At 41.4% G+C, this 21,476-nt stretch overlaps 1 protein-coding gene across 11 annotated transcripts in view; it reads right to left on the bottom strand.

The window, feature by feature from the left end:
- The window catches only part of ARHGEF9 (Cdc42 guanine nucleotide exchange factor 9), a 199,060-nt gene that overhangs the window by 40,914 nt on the left and 136,670 nt on the right, over nucleotides 1-21,476 (bottom strand). For all 11 annotated transcript variants that reach the window (XM_036016997.1, XM_028522796.2, XM_028522798.2 and 8 more), the window contains exons 3-4: nucleotides 8,270-8,461; nucleotides 2,211-2,390 (exon numbers count right to left, since the gene is read on the bottom strand). In XM_036016997.1, coding sequence (XP_035872890.1) covers nucleotides 2,211-2,390; nucleotides 8,270-8,461 — 372 coding nt within the window. The remainder of the gene's footprint in view (nucleotides 1-2,210; nucleotides 2,391-8,269; nucleotides 8,462-21,476) is intronic.

The raw sequence follows: 21,476 nt of genomic DNA, 5'->3' as shown, positions 1-21,476 counted from the left end.
TGAATTCAGTAATGTGTCAGGATTCAAGGTTGATATTCAAAAATCAGTTGTATTTCTATATCATAACAATAAGCTATAGAAAATTCAAATAAAAAACGCCATTTACAATAGCAACAAAAATTGAATACTTAGAACTCAATTTTTAAAAATAAGGTCAAGCCCTGGCTGGTGTAGCTCAGTGGATTAAGCACCAGCCTGCAAACCAAAGGGTCGCCAATTCGATTCCCAGTCAGGGCACAGGCCTGGGTTGTGGGCCAAGTCCCCAGTGGGGGGGGGTGTGAGAGGCAACCACACATCAATGTTTCTCTCCCTCTCTTTCTCCCTCCCTTCCCCTCTCTCTAAAAATAAATAAATAAAAATCTAAAAAAACATAACGGCAAGACCCACACAATGAAAACTAGAAACAATGCTAGGAGAAAATATAGAAAACCTAAATGCAGAAATAAATAGATGTTCGTGGAATGAAAATGTCAATTCTCCCTGAATTGATCTACTGATGTAATGCAATGATAAGCAAAATACTGACAGGTTTTTCATTTGTTTCTTTTTGCTTTTTGGTAGAACTTGACAAAGTAATTCTTCTTTTGTTGTTTCCAGTTTTATGAGAAATAACTGGCATGCGTCACTATATAAGTTTAAAGTATACAGTATAAGGGCTTGATTTACATACACTGTGAAATGATTACAACAGGTGTAGTTAACATCTGTCATCTAATAGAGATACAATAAAAAGAAAACTTTTCATTGTGACTTACAAATTATCTAAAATAGCCAAAACTGTTTTGAAAAAGAATGAATTTGGAGGACATATGCTACCTACTTTCAAGACTTACTATGAAGCTACATTAGTCAAGACAGTGTGAGAAAAAAAAGTTTTATAAAAAACCTATGGTGATAGATATTAACTAGACTTACTGTGGTGATCAGTTCACAATATACATGACTATGAAATTATTGTGTTGCACACCTGAAACTAACATGTTATATGTCAATTACATCCCAATGAAACAACAACCACCACCATCACAACAACAAAAAGACAGTGTGGTATTAGTATATGAATAGTCACTTAGAGCACTGGAACAGACTCATGTCCCTAAAAATGAACCCAAGCATAGATGATCACTTGATTTTTGACAATGGTGCCCAGGTAACTCAATGGGGGAACTAATAGTTTTTCAACAAATAATGTTGGGACAACTGTTGGATATCCATATGAAAACAAATTAACTTTGACCTTTATGTTATGCCATTTATAAAAATTACCTATATAAGAAATAAAGATACATAGCTTTTATAAGAAAAGACGATAAATCTTTGTGACTTTGGATTAAGCAAAGATTTTTAAAATAAGATCCCCAAAACATGAATCATTATAGGAAAATAGTTATAAATTGGATGTGAACAAAATGAAAAGTTCGTGCTTTTCAAAGACACTGTTAAGTAAATGAAAGACTAAGATACAGACTGGAAGAAAACATTTGCGAATCCCATATCTAACCAAAGACTTATAAACGGAATAAATAAAGAACTCATAAAACTAAAGAGTAACAAAACAAATAATCTTCTTAAACATAGGCAAAAGACATGAACAAACACTTCACAAACAGTCAACGATTTTATAGAGATGGAAAATAAGTGCATGAAAAAATGCTCAACATCATTATCCATTAAGGGAATGTAAATTACAACCACAATGAAATACCACTAAACACCTATCAGAACGGCTTACAATAGAAAAAAAAATACTAATAATACCATGTGCTGTCAACCAAGCAGAGCAACTGGAACTTTTATATATTGGAAGTGAGAATGCAAAATGGTACAGTAACTTTGGAAAATAGTCCGTCAGTATCTTATAAAGGTAAACAAGCACCATGCAACCTAGTAATCCCACAGATGTAAACAACCTAGGAAACAACTCCCCTAGTAACTGAACCCAACAGGAAAAGAAAAGGGAAGTGGAGGAAAAATCCTACTGGTAGCCCTCTGGAAGGGGAGAGAAAAGGGAAGGCAATGTAAAGAAAGAGAATCCTAGTCCAAATCATAGTATCTCGTACCCTGGCAAAGGTGTCAACATCAGAGCCAGAGAGGAATCTATGTCCTACCACGGAACAGATAGTCCAGCAGGAGCAGACAGCTGAGATGCTCCCTCAGTGGTTTCTTAACTTCTCTCAACAGCCCCCGACCCCAAAGGGGAAGATGCTTACGTGCTCCAGGAAGCAGGGTCCTATCTCGCTGAGGTGGGGGTCGTCATTGTTGTACTGCTTCTCCAGGTCTCTCACAAAGCCCATCTGAAACCTGTAGATGTCCTCAATGTTCCCAAAGATGATCTTCAGTTGCTCATCGCTGAACATGTCCCTTCTCTTTCGGCATTGCTTCAGGTAGCCCTGCAGACAGAGAAAAGGCCCAGGCTGAGGATGTCCCTCATTCCTCGAAGGCTTTGCCACTTGCTAGGCACTTGGAGCCTCATATCACTTCCATGGAGTAGGCAGGGAATACTCCTTTGCATTTTTCATATGAGGGAATTGAGGTTTAGAGACAGAAGCCACTCTATCAGTGAGTGAGCAATTAGGAAAACTGAATCTCAAGAAAAGGTTTTCAGGGTGCAAAAGCTCCAGAGTATAGAGCTTTGCTCACCATTCTCTATGACGAAGCCCCCCAAAAGTCCTAGGGCCCTCTCTCAGAAGCTGGATAAGCACAAACATTGTCACTCACTTTAGCAGTTATTGGTTTAGCTGGATCTATTCATGTGTCCACAGTTTTCCTCATAGGACCAAGTCAAAAGGTCTCCATTACATTCTCAACAGTTTGGCAACAGAGGCCCCAGCAGGAAAACTTCCCAAAAGGGAACAGGCATTGATAAAACCAAACCATTCCTTAAAGCAATGTCTTAGCCATCTAAGGTAGCTGGCCAGGACAGACGGTTTTGATGAGCTCAGTCAACAAGCTCACAAGTGTCCGGGCATGGTGTTTTTAGCAGGGTAAGTGTTCAGGGCACATTTGTGAATAAACAGGCAATTTATACAACTGGCCATTGATGAAAGGGAAGAATCAATGAAAGGGATTCTTAGTCTAATAAGAGAACACTAACATAACACAACCAACTTCAGGGCACACTGTAAACCATGGCCCAAAAAAAAAAAAAGCCACAGTTTTCACTGTGAACTTACTGATATACATTTTTAACAAATGGCCACTGTCCCTATGAGAGATCATCAGCATATGAAAATGTTTTTGGTGAGAATTAACTATGGTCACTTGTTTTCATCGCCTCTCATGCGCCCCCTACTAGGGACCTGGCCCACAACCCAGGCATGTGCCCTGAGTGGGAATCGAACCAGCAACCCTTTGGTTCGCAGGCTGGCACTCAATCCACTGAGCCACACCAGCCAGGGCAAAGGCATTGTAACTTAAATGTTTGTAAAGCACTTTCTGCTGCCAGGAAAGAGTGAGAGTGTGTGTGTGTGTGTGTGTGTGTGTGTGTGTGTCCATTCTGCAACAGATAGTGAGTTTTTACTAGAGTAAATGCGATGTCCCTCATTTCTCTTTCAACAGCTCAAGAGTGGGAAGTGTTCAGAGATCTCCCTTAACCTATAGAAAGAGTACATATTAACACATTGATGCCTCAGTAAGACATGCCTCCGTGGGTACCAAGGAGGAAATATCAGGAAATGCACAAGTAACCTGGATCACTACCAGAGCTTTTCTCTAGCGAGGGCATATCTAGATCACAAAGAATCAGAGAAAGTCAAATCCAGACAGCATTTAAAGAGCAACTCTGCCAATCCCCTCATTTTCATGCTGGGGAACAAGGCCCAGGATGGACAAGAGTCACCTGAGGTTCCTCTGCCTGTCAGTGACTAAGTGGAGACAACTCAGGACTCTCTATTCTGAGGCTGGCGTTCTTTCTGATAAACCATATTTCTCCTTACAACTTTTGGTTTAGAGGTGACACACCCTGGGCTGAAATACTGTCTTCTGGCTCAGACAAGAACACAACTTTCTCCACCCTCCTTTTGCTCTAGCAAAACCTTCCTGCCCTGGCTGGTGTAGCTCAGTGGATTGAGCGTGGGCTGTGAACTAAAGCATCACAGGTTCGATTCCCAGCCAGGGTACATGTCTGGGTTGCAGGCCACAGCCCCCAGCAACCACACATTGATATTTCTCCCCCCCCCCTCTCTCTCTCTACTTCCCTTCCCTATCTAAAAATAAATAAATAAAATATTTTAAAAAATGGATGTGGGAAACCAATCCTCCAAGGCTACCAACTTTGAGCCCCAGTCCTCTCATTACTACTCCAGCAGATAGACAATAAATAAAAAGTGTTAAAAAAAAAAACCAAAAAACCTTCCTTTTGTGACAGCATGGATGGACCTAGAGGGTCTTATGGTAAGTGAAATAAGCTGGTCAGAGAAAGACAGATACCATATGGTCTCACTCATATGTGGAATCTAATGAACAAGATAAACGAACAAACAAAACAGGAATAGACTTTTAGACACAGAGAACAGGCTGATGGTTGCCAGAAGGGAGGGGCTTGAAGGGCTGGGTGAAAGAGGTAAAGGGATTGAGAAGTAAAGATTGGTAGTCACAAAACAGCCACTGGGATGTAAAGCACAGCATGGGGAGTATAGTCAACAATACTGTAATAACTATGTATGCTGTCAGGTGGGTTCCGGAAATATCAGGGGAAGTCTTTGTAAAGTATATGATTGTCTGACCACTATGCTGTACACCTGAAACTAATACAAAACAATGTTGAATATAAAATGTAGCTTAAAATATTTTTAAAAACTTAAGAACTTCCTTTGACACCTATGCTTACAGAGTAGAACAAAGGAATATTTCCCACTTCAACTCGTAACTTTAGCACCAAGAATAATTAAGAAATACCAAGCGGGTAGGTTACCAACAAAAGCTTTGCATGGGTTAGCTAGATTGGGCCAACCCCCTTCCATACACAAATACCTCCACTGCTGTCGCTACCCCATGGCCTGTAGAAAGAAGCCAATATGATTGGGAGTTTGCAACAGAAGACCCTTCTAAGACTAAAGGACTCCTACTGGGTCAGTGCCTGAAAACTCGGGGAAAGTAATTTTGCATCTCAGATCTAGAAAATGAGAGTAACAATAACAACCTTTGTCCTGTCTAAAAAAAAAAAAATCTAATGGCATAAAATGTGAATGCACTTAGCAAAACCCCTTATATTAAACTGTGACTTTCGACAGTGTTTATTGGGCAACTACCATGTACCCTGTGGTCTCGGTCAGCAAAGGTCTCAAGCAAAGGCTTGAAGGAGGTGAGGAAGGGAGCCATGGAGACATCTGGGGGAGGAGTGCTCTAGGCAGAAGAAAAAAGCCAGTGCTGAAAGCTGTGGGGGAAGCATGTGAGGCATTTTTAAGGAACAGCAAGAGACCAGTGTGACTGGAATAGTTGGAACATTTAGAAAAGGAGCCGAGGTGAAGTCACAGAGGTAAGGAGTGGTTGATCACACAGGGTTATGTAAGTAACAATAAGAACTTTGGCTTTTACTCAGGGAGAAATGGTGAGCCATCAGAGGGGTTTTTTTTTTAAGATTTTATTTATTTTTTTAATACACAGGGGGAGAGGTGGAGGGAGGGAGGGAGGTAGAGAGGCAGAGAAACATCAATGTGTAAGTTGCCTCTCGTGTGCACCCTACTGGTGACCTGGCCTACAACCCAGGCATGTGCCCTGACTGGGAATCGAACATATGACCCTTTGATTCACAGGCCAGCACTCAATCCACTAAGCCATACCAGCCAGGGCCACTGGTGGGTTTTGAGCAGATGAGTTAGGGTCTTGACAGCATCTCTCAACTGCCAGGTAATGAACAGCCTATGGCATTACCAGGTGGCTATCATTTTACAACAGCGCTGCTCAAATTTTAATATGCACTACATGTGAAATGGGAACCTTGTTGAAATGGAGATTCAGATTCAGTGGGTCTGAAGTGCAGCTAAAGATTATGCATTTCTAACAAGTTCCCAGGTGATTCCAACCAATGGTGGTCTAGAACTAAACACCTAGAGGGTAATTTAAAAGGCATATCAACCCTGGCTGGTGTGGCTCAGTGGATTGAGCACTGGTCTGCAAACCAAACGATCACCAGTTCAATTCCCAGCCAAGGCACAGGCCTGGGTTGCGGGCCAGGTCCCCAGTTGGGAGCACACAAAAGGCAACCACACGTTGATGTTTCTCTCCCCTTCTTTCTCCCTCACTTCCCCTCTGTCTAAAAATAAAATAAAATCTTTAAAAAAATAAAAAAATATATCAGCCATTTGTGTGAATGTTGGAGGAAGATAAAAAGATGAAAGAGAGACATGGATAGATGGGATGAATAAATAAAAGGGGAGAGAAATAAAAGGAAAACTACCTTTTCCCAAATACTTACAATATGTTTACTTAATTACAATATGTTTCATCAATTAAGAGGTTGGTGGAATGAGCCCTGGCTGGCGTAGCTCAGTGGATTGAGCGTGGGCTGGGAACCAAAGTGTCCCAGGTTCGATTCCCAGCCAGGGTACATTTCTGGGCTGCAGGCCAGAATCCCCAGCAACCGCACATTGATGTTTCTTCCCCCCCCCCCTCTCTCTCCCCCTCCCTCCCTTCCCTCTCTAAAAATAAATTTTAAAAAATCTTAAAAAAAAAAGAGGTTGGTGGAATGAAGCCCACTGGACAAATCCAAAAATCGAAGGTCAGAGGAGTTAAGGAGAACCTTCAAGGCCACAAAGTTCATTAGTGACTAAGTTGACATGTGAAACCACCACTCCATGTCCCCTGAGCCCTTGTTCCTTCCACCCCACCTTACAGCACCACGAAGAGGGGAAGACAACCTTGACCTTCCAAGAAGAAAAGAAAATGAGTCGAGGTGCAGCAAGTTCAACCCCACAGTCCTTGGCCTCGATCTTTCCAGAGGTGCACTGTCCAATGTGGCTGCCATTAGTCACACATGGTTATTTGAATTAAAATTTACAATTCCATTTCTCAGTCATACCAGCCACATCTCAGTGCTCAACAGCCACAGATAACGGGCTAGTGGCTACTGTACTGGAGAGTGACGGTATCTACCCATAGAACATTTTCATCATTGCGGGAAGTCCCATTGGGTGGCACTGCTCTCAATAAACAGGAACTCTGAAAAACGTTACACTACTGACTACAGACTGGGCCCTGGCCCCACTCCACAGAGCTGGGGGACAGAAAGTGGGGCATGACTCTCTCATTTGGAAGGAAGGAGACAAAAATATTCAAAGTAGAGTTTTCCCTGGATCAAGCAGAATCCGAGAGAGAGAGAGAGAGAGAGAGAGAGAGAGAGAGAGAGAGAGAGAGAGAGAGAGAGAGAGAGAGTGTGTGTGTGTGTATGGGGGGGTCCTTTATTGTCCATTGGCTTTCCCACACTGTTTAAGTAAAAGATCCTTTGAAAACCCTATCTTGTTTCTGCTGAGCTCAACAGAGGGAGGACAAGGGCTCTCATCCACACTTAGGTCAGGGAGACAGAAGGGACAGAATTAGGGGATGTGGAACCTCAGCTCCGGGTGAGGGTGGAGAGTTATATTAAAGGAGCTGAGACTTTTGCACCCAACCTTCAATTCTCATAGATTCCTCCCCTTAAGCTTTTTTCTGCTCAAACCCACACAAGTGTTCTCCAAGTGCGGGAGGTAGACCAGCAGCATAAGTTATCACCAGGGATGCTTGTTAAACATAGAGATGCCCAGACTGAGAGTTCACAACTTTGAGGCGGGGGTGCAGTGAAAGGGAGCTGGGATCTGCATGTTTAAGAAGCTCCCCTAGAGACTCTGGCGCACATTCAAGTATGTGAATCACTGGCTCGGAGGGAGATGTGTTTTGCTTTAAAGAATGAGATCAGACCCTTGCATGGGGTGGCAGTGAGCATATTGGAAGCCAAGAGGATAGGGGTAGAGATTCAGGGGAGAGAGGAAAGAAAGTGGGGAAGAGGGAAGGGGAGGGAGGGAGAGAGAAAGAGAATACAAACATGAAAGTTAGACACACAAACAGATAGATAAATGACAGGGAAACAGCAAGAGAAACAGATATACAGAAAAACACTGGGAAGCCCCAAGGGAGCAGCTTCTTACAAACAGAATCCAGGGAGCCCATCGAGATGGTCTTTCCAACAACGTGGGACTGTCACAGGTAGGGTCCTGGGGAGTGGTTGGTTCTTCATGCAAATGCGCTCTACGCCACCCTAAGTACCCCCCACATGCACTATCATAGCTGAGCCTACCTCACAAATGTCCTTGAGGTGCTTGATGTAATGGCGCTCAGTGCTCATGATTTCATTGATGACGTTGGCCCGCATCTGGTCCCGGTTCTGCAGTGGCCGGCCCAGACACAGGCAGTCTGAGTTGGGGTCCAGGTGCCCATTCTGCACGTCACTGGGCCCTTCCTCTACCCCATCCTCCTGGTTCACCCAGAGCTGTGGAACAAGGGAGAATGGATTAGCTTCCTTCTTTGAGAAGTTCCCGGCCAAGTATTCAGAGAGCCTTCAACCAGAGGCCCCTGTGAACTGAATACCAGGTCGGGCTCCGGGGTGGCTTGCCGTCTCTAGGAATGAGTCCAATTCTCCCTAGGCTTCCGGTGACCCATCTGTAAAAGGGAAGGACAGGGAAGGGCATGACTAAATTATCTTCAGAGACTTCTTAGCTAAGATGATTTCAGAGGAGAGAAGAGTTACGGCAAGCAGAACTCATTCATGCTGGGATGTATCTTGGGAGCATAGCTGGATCAAACAAAATAAGGATTAAGCTATACGTATTACACGTTATGGCTGGATTGTTGTTAAACACAACATCTATGAGCATGGAGATCAAAGTTAGATATTGGAGTGGGCATATGAAAGACAGGGTCTTCGGTGTTGATTTCCATCAAAGGATGCACAAATAATCATTAAAATTTGACTGTAAAATTCCTTGGATATGTAAAGATCTGTACTTCCTCCAAGTTGGAGTGGAGATGTCAGACTGTCCACGTACCACACAATAGCAACAGCTGTTTATTGAGCACTTGCTATATACCAGCCGCTATGCTAAGAATTTTCAATGAGCTTTATTATTCACTTCTGCTAGGTAGGTATGATTATTACCACCATTTCACAGAAGGAGACTGAGCCTCAGCAAAGTTCAGAAATTCTTCCCAAGTCGCAAAGGTAAGAAGCAGAGGAGCTGGGATAGAAGCCAGGCAGCGTGACTCCAGAGCCTATGGTCTTAACTACTGTGCCAGCACCTTTTGCCTCTGGCCCTAAGACAGACAGGAAAGAAATAGAGAAGGGACTGGGACAAGGTTAGCTGAGAAATGTTAGACTCATCAAAATGGGGTACACGTGGTAGAGGTTAAAACTATGCACTCCAAATCTTAAAGGTAAAGGGATGCAGAAAAACACTCATGCTGGGGAGGTAGGGTGAGATGTCTCTTGATCTGGGATGACTTAACTCAGAGCGATGGCTCATTTCATCCCAGTCCTTGGAGGAGGAAAACCAGCGGGCCATGGAGAAAAGGAAGGGTGGTACCCCAAAAAGAGTGGTAAAATCTGCCAGGGGAATTAGCAGAAGAGCTTGCCAGTTGTCTCCACAGCATTATTTTACAATCCACCTTTCCCACCCACGCCCCCCATATTTTTTCCACATTCCTGCTTCAAGAAGCTAAATTCAAGCAATTTCAATATATCCCTATTTTTGCCAGCAGAAAAGCAGGTTGGTGGGTGGTCTTAGGAGACAGATGCTTCAGGACGAAGCTACGGGGACAGTAGTAACTTCTCAACTCAGTGAATTCTCCTCTCCCTTGGCCTCACAGAAGTTGGGGTGCATGGTTACCATCCAGTGAACCTCGAGATGACACAAGCATATAGTTTACTTACCTGCCACAGGCCTAAGCAAGTAGAGCTCAATCCACTTTAATGCATTCTGCATATACAGCCAAATATGCATAAATGCATCTCGACCCAGAAGCTATCACTCTATGCAAATGATCTATTGTAAATCTCTTTCCAGCTTGCAAAGGTCAGCTTTGTGTCTTCCATATGCTAATAGCTGCCCTTTCATACAATCAACAGGTAATGGTGAGGAATGATTAATCAAGGAACAGATGTGTTCAAAAATGCGATTCTAAGGCACTGCAGCAAACACGTCATGCACATGATGCTGCTGTCTCTTTACAACAATAAAAACTCCATCCTCTAATAATCTGTTAGCTTTACCCAGCTTCTCATAAAGCAAGCGGATCCCTGCTATGAAAAGGGTGGAATAGGCAAGTCTTTGAGTGAGAAGAACTATTTCTTTTCTTCTCGGGACTTTTAAGACAGTCAAGTCAAAATAAAATGTTGGCTTTCAGATGGCTGAAATGAGATGACTCTTTGAAACAGTTCCAGTGGGAAGGAGCACAGGATACTGATGTGGATGGGTGCGGTGGAAAGTCAGGCCACGACAGAATGAAATTCAGACTCAAATCATATTTCAGGTAACAATGAAAGGGCAGGAAGACAACTAACTACAACTAGGTGGATACAGGTATCTTTTTTTTTAAGATTTTATTCATCCATTTTCAGGGAGGGAAGGGGGGTGGGGGAAGAGAGAGAGAGAGAGAGAGAGGGAGAGAGAGAGACAGACAGACATCAATGTGCGGTTGCTGGGGGTTCTGGCCTGCAACCCAGGAATGTACCCTGGCTGGGAATCGAACCTGGGACACTTTGGTTCCCAGCCCGTGCTCAATCCACTGATCTACGCCAGCCAGGGCTGGATACAGGTATCTTACACAGAATGTGTGGGAGGAGTCCCTTCTGGCGAGAACTAAAGGCATGGGTGGAAGGACCCTTCACAAGGAGCTTCTGAGAAGACAACACCTTTATCTACTACACTGCAACAAGCCCATAAACCCACTACTTGGATTAATATGCTAGCTAAATCCAAAAGAATGACCGGTAGATTCATTCATTCATTAGATCTATGTGAGATGCTTCATATGTGCCAAACTCTGGAGGCACAGCAGCAACACGAGAGACAAAAATCTCTGCCCACTGTGGAGCTGACATTTGAGGGGAGATGTTTCTAGCCTGGGAAAAGGTTATCATGGGAGGCCCAATTATTGTGCCCCCAGGCCCGGGGTCCCACAAAAGACCTCCTGGGCCTGAGACCATGAGTTTCTGCTCTAAACTCTCAGTCCCCTGCTTTTGAGAGTTTCCCTGCTGTGTGCAGATGAAGGCCCTTGTCTGCCTATATGACAACGTGCACTGACACAGGCCAGCTCATCTTCCCTGGGTGCAATATCAGCCCAGAGTACCGCATCAGCCCCCTCACAGCAAACGGTGGAAGTGAACATATACTTGTACACCTGCTTGCAAGTGTTTTACACTGACACTGCAATTGGCACACATGGGCTCCCAGATGACAAAGAAAGAAGACAGACAAGGCCCAGAGCCTGGCAAGTGGGAAGGCTTTCCTGGAAGCCCTCTCGGAGTACTTATTTTCTTGAGTCATCATGGAGCTCTAAGCAAGGCTGGGTTAATGCAATTCAATGTAACAACGGCCTATTTTGGACCTGTTTTGTGTCTAATCACTAACTATGAGAACCATGGGAGTGAGCAACAGAACTGACTACACTCCCGCCTCCCACAGTTTCAGGGAGTACTTCCCGAATGGGAGAAGAGCTCTGGTCCTCGTCTCTCTCTTTCCCATCCCTACAATCATGGTCTCCATTCCCTCAGTGACAGCTCGGGGGACTCCCAGCTCCAAGGCCTCCCCCACACCAGTTTCCTTGACTAGCACTTTGATTGGCTACTCCCCACAGCTGCCCATTGCTAAATCCAAATCTCTTATCCTGGAATTCAAACATTACCATAATCTGGCTTCAATCTGCATTCCCTTTCTTATCTTCTGCTATGCCCTGCAGGAATACTGGACTCTTTCCAAACCTGTCTACTATCTGTCCTCAAATACTCCAATTGCTCAAACAGGGAAATAGCGCAGAGGCTTTCAACAACTTGAACAATTATGAACAAATACCTCAACTTCCTGATAAGAAAGCGTGGCCTATAAAGGAGAAGTGATTGACAGAGTTAGCAGCACACCCACGTCCCAATTCTGACGTGCCTTCTGGTTGCATTTGCTTTGTAAAACGTTGAAATATAAAAAGGAGACCTCAAAGTATTCAAGTCAGGAATAAAAGAGGAAATATCACTACCGATCTTAATGTATTAGTAAAAGGAATGAAAAGGAACACTATAAACAAGTATATGCCAATAAATTAGATAACCTGATGAAATGGAAAAACTCCTAGTAAGACAGAAAATGACTCAGGAAGAAAACCTGAATAAACCTACGACAAATAGAGATTGAATTCGTAATCAAAAACTTCCCACCTGGGCAGGGAGAAAAAAACAGGACCAGATGGCATCACTAATGGATTCTATCAAACACGTAAAGAATAATTAACATCAATCCTTCACAAACTCTTCCAAAAAACAGAAATGCAGAAATCCTCAATAAAATACTTGCAAACCAGGTCCAGTAACATATAAAAAAATCCACCTTACCAGATGGGATTAATCCCAGGAATGCAAGGTTGGATCAATATGTGAAAATCAGTCAATGTAATACACCATATTAATGAAATACAGGTTTAAAAAACGTATGATCATCTCAACCGACACAGAAAAAGCATTTTTCTTTAGACTTCATCAAAATTTTATGTGTGAATGACACTGTTGGGAAAGGAAACAACCCACAAAATAGGAGAAAATATTTGTATATGTATTTCTGGTAAGGATCTAGTATCCAGAATATATAAAAGTCAATGATAGCAAAGGCATTTAAAAACTGACTTTGAAATTGGAGAAAGCATCTAAATAGACCTTTATATAAAGAAGATATATAAATGACCAATGAGCACATGAAAACATTCTCCACACCATTAGCCATCAGGGAAACACAAATCAAAACCACAATGAGATACCACTTCACACACATCAGGAGAGCTACGATAAAAAAATAAACAACAATAACAAGTGTTGGTGATACGGTTGAGAAACTGGAACCCCTCATACACTCCAGGTATAAAGTCAAACAGTGAAGCCACTGTGGGAAACATTCTGGCAGTTCCCTAAAATATTGAATATATAGTTACCATGAAACCCAGCAATTCTCCTAGGTTATACTCAAGAGAATTGAAGGCATATGTTCACACAAAAACTTGTATGCAATTGTTCGTAAGACACCAAAAGTGAAAACAATCTAAATAATACATGAAGAGATCAAAATGCAGTATATATAATATACACAATTGAATACAATGTAGCAATACAAAAGAATGGAATGCTAACGAATCTCAATATCCATATGCTAAGTAAAGGAATCCAGACACTACAAAAGGCCACACATATTGTACACAATTTATATGAAATGTCCAAAGTAGACAAATCCTTAAAGGCAGACAGCAGAGTAGTGGTTGCCAGGGGCAAGGAGGGATCAGGGAGCGACTAGTGATGGCTGGGGGGTTGTTCTCAGAGAGTCATGGAAATATTCTGGAATGAGACAGTGGTGGTCAGGGTTAGGGTATTTACACCTTAAGCACCTTTGCTGTAGACATCCTTGCCAGCATTTCTTGCTGCAGCTAATTTGGCTGTACACCTAGTTGGCAGTAAGGTGACTGTGCTATAAAGAGATAAAATCATGACAAATAAGAGGGACATGAAAAAGGACACAATGAAATCTTAAAAATGAATAACGAAATTTTAAAAACTGTATGTAAAATGTGTGTGTATTCATGGTAATACTGCACAAGTAAGTGATTTTAATGTGTAGATTGTTCCTATGTTCTTGTCTATGTTCTATGGGAAATGTGGGTTCAGCTCTGTGCCCTGAAAAATGGCCCATGGCCTCTCTCTCTCTCCTCCCAGTGTGGTGTGTTTCAAAATATGAAACCAACTCTTTGGGCAAATCACTGTTATCTAGAAGAAATGGTAACTATTTCAAGATCAGCATCGCCCTGTTTGCTCCTCACTGTATATGTTTTGGTGAGGGCTCGCTAAAACCTATATATTATATAAAAATGACAGTAACTGTGAGAACTACATCAATGAAGAATGAAACCAAACTGACAACCTGTTTAAACGTATTAAATTTGTCGGAGGTGCTTGATTCAATGGACAAATGAAACAAGCACACAAATACACCAAACTATCAATCAGTCATTTCACGTTTTTACAACTAAATTTCCTTCTGGCCAATTAATTATGCAGTGAAAATGTTTGTTACAACAATGCTTGTGGAAGAGATGTCTATGACAAAGATGTGTATGGTAAATGGTCCTAGAACTGATGGTTACACAATGAATATACTAAAAGCCACTATACTGGACACTTTCAAATGGTGGGGTTTTGTGCATGTACATTATATCTCTATAAAAAGTCAATAAGCCAAAGAGGGGAAAGATTGATGGTGGGAGGTAGGGGTGGGTGAGGCAGGGAAATGTGGTGGTGGGAAAATGGAGACAATTGTATTGGAACAACAATTAAAAAAGAAAACTTACACCAGCCTACAAGATAAGGTGAAATTACCCTTTGACTACTCCCCACCCTAGTTACTTTCCACTTTTCCAGTGAAAACCCTGGTCATGGATTTTGTGTGTAACCGTTGCTGATCTTTTATCTTTTTTCAAGTATTTATATGTTTATGCACACACTGCAGGGGGCTCTTCATTGTTCCATATGTTAAACTGATTGTCATTCATCCCTTGATACACACTCTTCAGCATCTTTAGTAGTCCCTATACGCAAATGGATTAGCAGTTAGTTCTCTTTTTTTTAAGATTTTATTTATTTATCTTTAGAGAGGGGAAGAGAGGGAGAAAGGAGGGAGAAAGGGAGAGAAATATCAATGTGTGGTTGCCACTCATGAGCCCCCTACTGGAGAGTTGGCCCGCAACCCAGGCAAGTGTCCTGACTGGGAATTGAACCAGCGACTGTTTGGTTCGCAGCATGTGCTCAATCCACGGAGCTACACCAGCCAGGGCAGTAGTTAGTTCTTAAAGGAGAGGTGCCATAACATACAGGGTGCGGCAGAAGTAATGCCTGCTTGAGTGTGGTTGGTAGGGTAATCATATGGATGTAATAATTTATAGTTTTAATTTTAACGGTTCACCTGTAATGTCATATAGTGTGCTTGAGTGTGATATTGTTATGTTACAGAATTCCGTGCTTATGAGTTTGTAAAACAAAATATTTTGTAATAAAAAGGGGTGTTATTTGTGCTGGACCCTATCTATATATTAGTCAGCTCTCTCAGGTCCCTGCATGATGCCGGAGCACCTGTGAAGAGTTCAATAAAGGCTCTTGCAGTGTAATAGAAAGGCAGCCTACCCCTGGTTCTAGCAGTGTGATGTTTCTGAGAAGAGAATATTAGGCAATATTGTCTAAATGTCACCTTAATATTTTCAAAGGCCACATCCAGACAGCCAGAGAGAAATGAAAAGTGAGTTACCCTCTGAGAAAGTGAAGGGTTACTGCCAGTCACATTAAAGAACAAAATATCAGACATATCAAATCAACATGATAAAGGAAATGGAAAGTCAGCCAGTCCACACCGGCCCCTGCCCCCTAATCAATATATAAACTCCCCTGACAGCATCCGCTGCCAGCAATTGCCCGGCCCCTCTGCTTGAACACAGTCAGTGATGAGGAGATCCCTATCTCCCAAGGCAGCACTTTCCTTTTGCAGATAACTCGAATAATGAGCAGAGCCTGCAATCTATGTCTGTTTTATGAAGACACCAACCGCAATACCCAGCCAACGCTGAGAATCGGCAAAACCCAGACAACGGAGTGGGGATGGAGGAGATGAACTCTCCTCCTATGACACGGGTCACTGAAATGCCCTTGTCTGGCACTACAGGTAAGCAATGGCAAAGGAGGGCTGCACAGGTAGGTGTGGGAGCTAAAAGAAACCCAGTTTGCTGCAGGCACAGCTCCCAGTTCCTGCAGACACTCCCCCCGCCTTTGTGGTGGAGCTTCAGGCCCAGCTTGCAGAAGAATGATGTATGCTGAGAGGTCCCTGTGTATGCATGCGAGGAGGCATTTAGCATTCCTACCTGGCACCGAGCCAATCGGCGCAGCATGGACAGTCAGGCGCAGATAGCAGTCATTCTGTTGCCCCTCGAGGGAAAGCGATTTAATAACTGTCGCTAATTACATGAAAGATCATTATAAGGAGGTTGATAACAAGTAGTTTTGCTTTTCCAGTGTAGGCGCAATGAACAATAATGAGCTTCAACCTGAGCAATGAAGACTTTGGTTGCACATCAGGCCAAAAAAAAAAAAAAAAAAAGGAGAAAAAATAGAAAACGAAGAAAGATAAACCCTACGTGAAATACCCTACTCAGCCTTCATGGCTGTCAGTCAACATGTTAGAACTGGCCTGGCCCACCAAGTTCCACTTGTTCCCAATGCAGACCCCTGCCATCAGTTGGGTCACCTTTTCTGGTCATTCCAACACATCCTACTAATTCTATCATTCTAAAGTGTGCCCTCCACTTTCTGTCCAAGAACACCTTTCCTACTCTTTTCTATTATTCTTCCATTGTCCCTGGTTTCCCTGAAAGCCGGGTTCAAGAACAGTGCCTTCCCACACACTTCTGTAGGCTTCGAAACAGCCCTGCGAAGCAAGCTGTGCTGTTTCCACGTTCTAAATGAGAACTACAAGGCCAGAAAGGAGGGGTGCCTCACAGTGAACAGGTGGCAGTCATGACTGAAGCAAGGTCTCAGGACTCGTAAGCCAAAATTAGGAAAGACAATTATGACAGTGTTGAAGGGTACAGACTTGGCAACCTGGGTTCAAACCCTGGCTCTATAACTGCCTTGCTGAGTAATGTAGAATATGTTACTTGACCTCTCTGAGCCTTCACTTCCTCATGTATAAAATACAGAGAATAATATAAATCTAACTCATGGGTTTATTGTGAAGATTAAATAAGGTAAAACCCTTGAACAGTCTATGGCAGAGTCAAGCAAGTATTAGCTGTTATGATTATCCTCGAGGTTGGCACTATGTGTCCCTAGAACTATGAGGCAACATGGCATCTGAAGAAAACCATTCTCTCTAGCTAGAAAAGGGATTCTGGGGGCACTATTGTAATTGCCCTCATAATTTCCACAAATCTCTCATATTCTACATGCCACTTCCTTGATAGCCAGAGTCTAAACAGCCCCCATCAAAGGAAGACTTAGTCTGTGCTAAGGATGTTGATGTCCTTTGGCTATGACAAGGCTTCCAAAAGTATGACATCAAGCCAGAATGGAGGTAGAGTTGGGTGCTGGGGAACCTTCCATAGATGACATAGTTTCCTTCACAGTCAAGAAAACTAGATGGCCTTGGCTGGTGTGGCTCAGTGGACTGAGCACTGGCCTGAAAACCAAAGGGTCACTGGTTCAATTCCCAGTTAGGGCACATGCCTGGGTTTCAGGCCAGGTTCCCAGTAGGGGACATGTGAGAGGCAACCACACATGGATGCTTTTCTCTCTTTCTCCCTTCCTTCCTCTCTCTAAAAATAAATAAAATCTTAAAACAAAAGAAGAAAGAAAACTAGATGGCTTTGGAAAAGTTGACAAATGCCCAATGAGTATATAAACTCAAGTGCATTTCTGTAAATTAGCAAATACAATAAAGGAAAAAAGATTATTTTTACAGAGATATCATTTATAATCATAAAATCAGATATAATTCCTAAAAGCAAATCAAAAAATTATATATATATATATATATATATATATATATATATAAAACTTCTTTACAAAGAAAATAATTAAGCATTTTGAAAGATATTATGACTGAAATAAACAGAAAGTAAGATCACATTTTGGGGTAGTCTCAATATTATAAAAATGTCAGTTCTCCTTAACTTGATCTAGTGACTAAACTTATCCAAACCAAATCTCAGTAAGACATTTTGGAAAACTTCAGAGGCTTATTATAAAATGCATACAAATAAATAAAATAACAAAAAAGCCAAGACATGCCTAAGAAATAAAAGTGGGGTGACTTAAAAAAGATAATAAAATTATAGTCATCAAGATTAGTCAATGGAACAAACTCGAAAGTACCAGGCACTCAAACATATATAACAACATGATTCACAAAAGATCTAGCATTGCAAATTACTGAGAAAATAAAGGTATGTTCAATAAATGGAAGAAAATAAAATCGGATTCCCCTTGGGAATAATAAATTCCCAGGGGATTAAATGCTTATTAAAAGCAAAACTGTAATAACTTTCAAAGGAACAATTTAAAATAATAACTTTATGGCCTCAGAGTAGAGAAGATGTCTTAAACAAGAAAGAAGAAAAACACAAACAAGAAAGAAATCAATAAATTTGACTACTTTGAGTAAGAAGTTTTCTCCAAAAAAGATATCATAAATAAAGTGAAAAGACAAGCTATATATTAGATGTTTGCACAAATGATTAGTCTCCAAAATGTGTAAAGAAGGTCTTTAAAAACAATGTAAGTAAAATCCACAACTAGTTAGGAAAAAAATAGGAAAAATCTGAGACACATTTCACTGATAAGGACTTATAAATGGCTTACAAACATATAAAAATATGCCCACTCACTTACAAACATAAAAACGTATGAAGTAATACTATGAGATATTTATAGCTACCACATGACATATATTAAAAATTTGACAATGAAAGTGTTCAAGATGAGGAAGAAAAAAAATCAAATGCTTCTGGCAGAAAGCTTATATAAAGAGATAATGGCTGAAAACTTCCCAAATATTGGGAAAGATGTGGACATTCAGACACATAAAGGTCAAAGGTCCCAAATCAAGTTCAACCCAAAGAAGATTTTACTGAGACACATTATAATTAAAAAGTCAAAAATCAAACAGAGAGAATCTTGAAAGCAGCAAAGAAAGAAGCTTGTCACATACAAGAATACTCCAATAAGCCTATCATTGAATTTCTTGGCAGAAAACTTGCAGACCAGGAAAGTGGAATGACATATTCAAATTACTAAAAAAAATACTGCCAAATAAGAATACTTTAACTGGTAATGTTATCAAATGCAATTGAAGGAGGGATAAAGACATTCCAAGACAAATAAAACATGAAGGAATTCATCACGAATAGATCTGTTTTATGAGAAATGTTAAAGGGGGTTATTCAAGCAGAAAAGAAAGGATGCTTGTTAACAACATGCAATTATATAAAAGTAGAAAACTCACTGATAAAGGTAAATATACAGTCAATGAAATCTAGTACAAAGGCTAGACAACAAAACAATCAAAACAATTATAACTACAATATTTTGTTAATGGATACACAATATAAAAAGATGCAAAGTACAACATCAAAAACACATAAGGATAAAGTGTTGAGCTTTTGTATGTGGACAAACTTAACTTATTAGCTTAAAAGAGACTGTTAGAACTATAAGATGTTTTGTGTAAGGAGAAAAATCAATGAAACAATAGTAGTGGATTCAACATCCCACTTTCAATGACTTATAGATCTCCTAGACAGAAAATCAATAAGGAATTACTAGACCTGAAATATGCTTTACACCACATGTATCTAACAGATATCAACAGAACATTCCATCCAACAGTATCAGAATACGCATTCTTCTCAAATGTTCATGGAACATTACTCAGGGTACACCAAATCTTAGGCCACAGAACAAGTCTTTACCAACTTAAGAACACTCAAATCATATCAAGTATCTTTTCTAGTAAGTGATTTTCTAACCATTTTGTTGTACATGTGAAACTAATATAGGAATAATAATGTAATTGAAGAACTTTTAAAAAATCTATATTTACCCCTGGCTGGTGGAGTTCAGTGGGTTGAGCACTAGACTGAAAAACAAAAAAAAAGGTTGCTGGTTCAATTCCCAGTCAGGGCACATGCCTGGGTTGCAGGCCAGGCCCCCACTTGGGGGTGTGTGAGGGGCAGCCAGTTGTTCTTTCTCTCACACATTGATGTTTCTCTCCATCTTTCTCCCTCCCTTCTCCTCTCTATAAAAAATAAATAAAACCTTAAAAAGTCTATAATTAATAGAGTTGTTACTCCCCCCCAAAATACTAGATACCTCCAAGAACAACTTTGTTCCCCACTCTACCCCTCCTAAGTCTTTTCCTTTTATTTGTTTTCATGGGCCTATCGCCTCCTTAAACATCGAGAGATCTTAGGTTTCTATTAGTCAAGTCAGTCACAAAAGCAATACTTGAATAAAGTTAAATCAAATCACTCAGGAATTATTGCATAACTATTATGTGCAGGGCCCTATGCTCTTTGTAGGGTAACAAATAATGTGTAGATGCATCGATATAGAGGCTACCTGACCTTCAGAAATCCATTTTTTTTCTACATTTCCCTTGATAGGCTTTCTATTTAGACCAAAAGAAAGAGAATGTTTCTAGTTAACCTCTCAAGATATGGAAGTACAATGCCCTGCCCTCTCTGATTTCATGATGAAAGTTACACCAAGGGAGAATGCTGAAATTAAGCTGACCCCATGTCCCAGAAAGCTCACAATATTTGACAAACATTCAGAACAACTACTGCAGGGTGATGACCTGGCAAAATACTGGCTTTGCAGTCAGATCTGTCATCTTGTGTAAACTATGCCATTTACTCGAGTACCAGCGGGGTATCTATCACTCAATAGCTGTTCCTGCAGAACTCTACCTGTGACCCAGATTTGGCCTAGTCCTTGTTTAAGGTTCTCTTGTAATATCTGTCTTGTATTTCTAGTCCCTTGGAGTCCCTATCCAGGGTGAGGGGTTCTACTGTGACTACTCAAGTCATATACAGGCCTCTTGCTGACCTCACCTCCTACTGAACCACATCCTTCCCCTAATTATGCTCTCTGTTCCACCTGCTAACCTGTGTACAAAATGTCATGGAGCGCAGGGACTAGGGTGAGGAAGGAATGAGGAATGGTTACTAGTGGGTATAGGTTCCTTTTGGGGGTGATGAAAAAGTTCTGTAACTAGATAGAGGTGGTGGTTATACACATCACATCATTAAATGCATTGAGTTGCACATTTGAAAATGGCTGAAGTGATAAAAATCATGTTATGTGTATTTTACCTCAATGGGAAAAACACAGAGTATGAGCTAGAAAGGTTCTTAGAGTGTAACTGATGCAAACCCTCCATCTTCTAGGGGAGATAAAGATACCTGGTCAGGAGAAATAATTTGACTAATGTCACAGAGCTTAGGCAAATAATTCCCCTTTGGTAGAAGTTCTTATATCTACTGTCAGTCTTTGTAGGATGGGCTCCCAGTCTAAAGTACTTCTGTACCTCTTCAGGAGCCACGTGATGATCATCTCCGGGATGCATGAATTTATAACCAAGCCCTTTATTCTACAGAGGAGGAAACCACTATTGGTTCACTGCACACTGCCAGCCTCTGGAGTCCTGGTCACCTGCTTGTTG

Source organism: Phyllostomus discolor, chromosome X (assembly GCF_004126475.2).
Source record: "Phyllostomus discolor isolate MPI-MPIP mPhyDis1 chromosome X, mPhyDis1.pri.v3, whole genome shotgun sequence".
In the NCBI taxonomy this organism is placed as follows: domain Eukaryota; kingdom Metazoa; phylum Chordata; class Mammalia; order Chiroptera; family Phyllostomidae; genus Phyllostomus; species Phyllostomus discolor.
The sequence above is the reverse complement of the archived record's forward strand: the minus strand, read 5'-3'. Positions and strand labels throughout refer to the sequence as shown.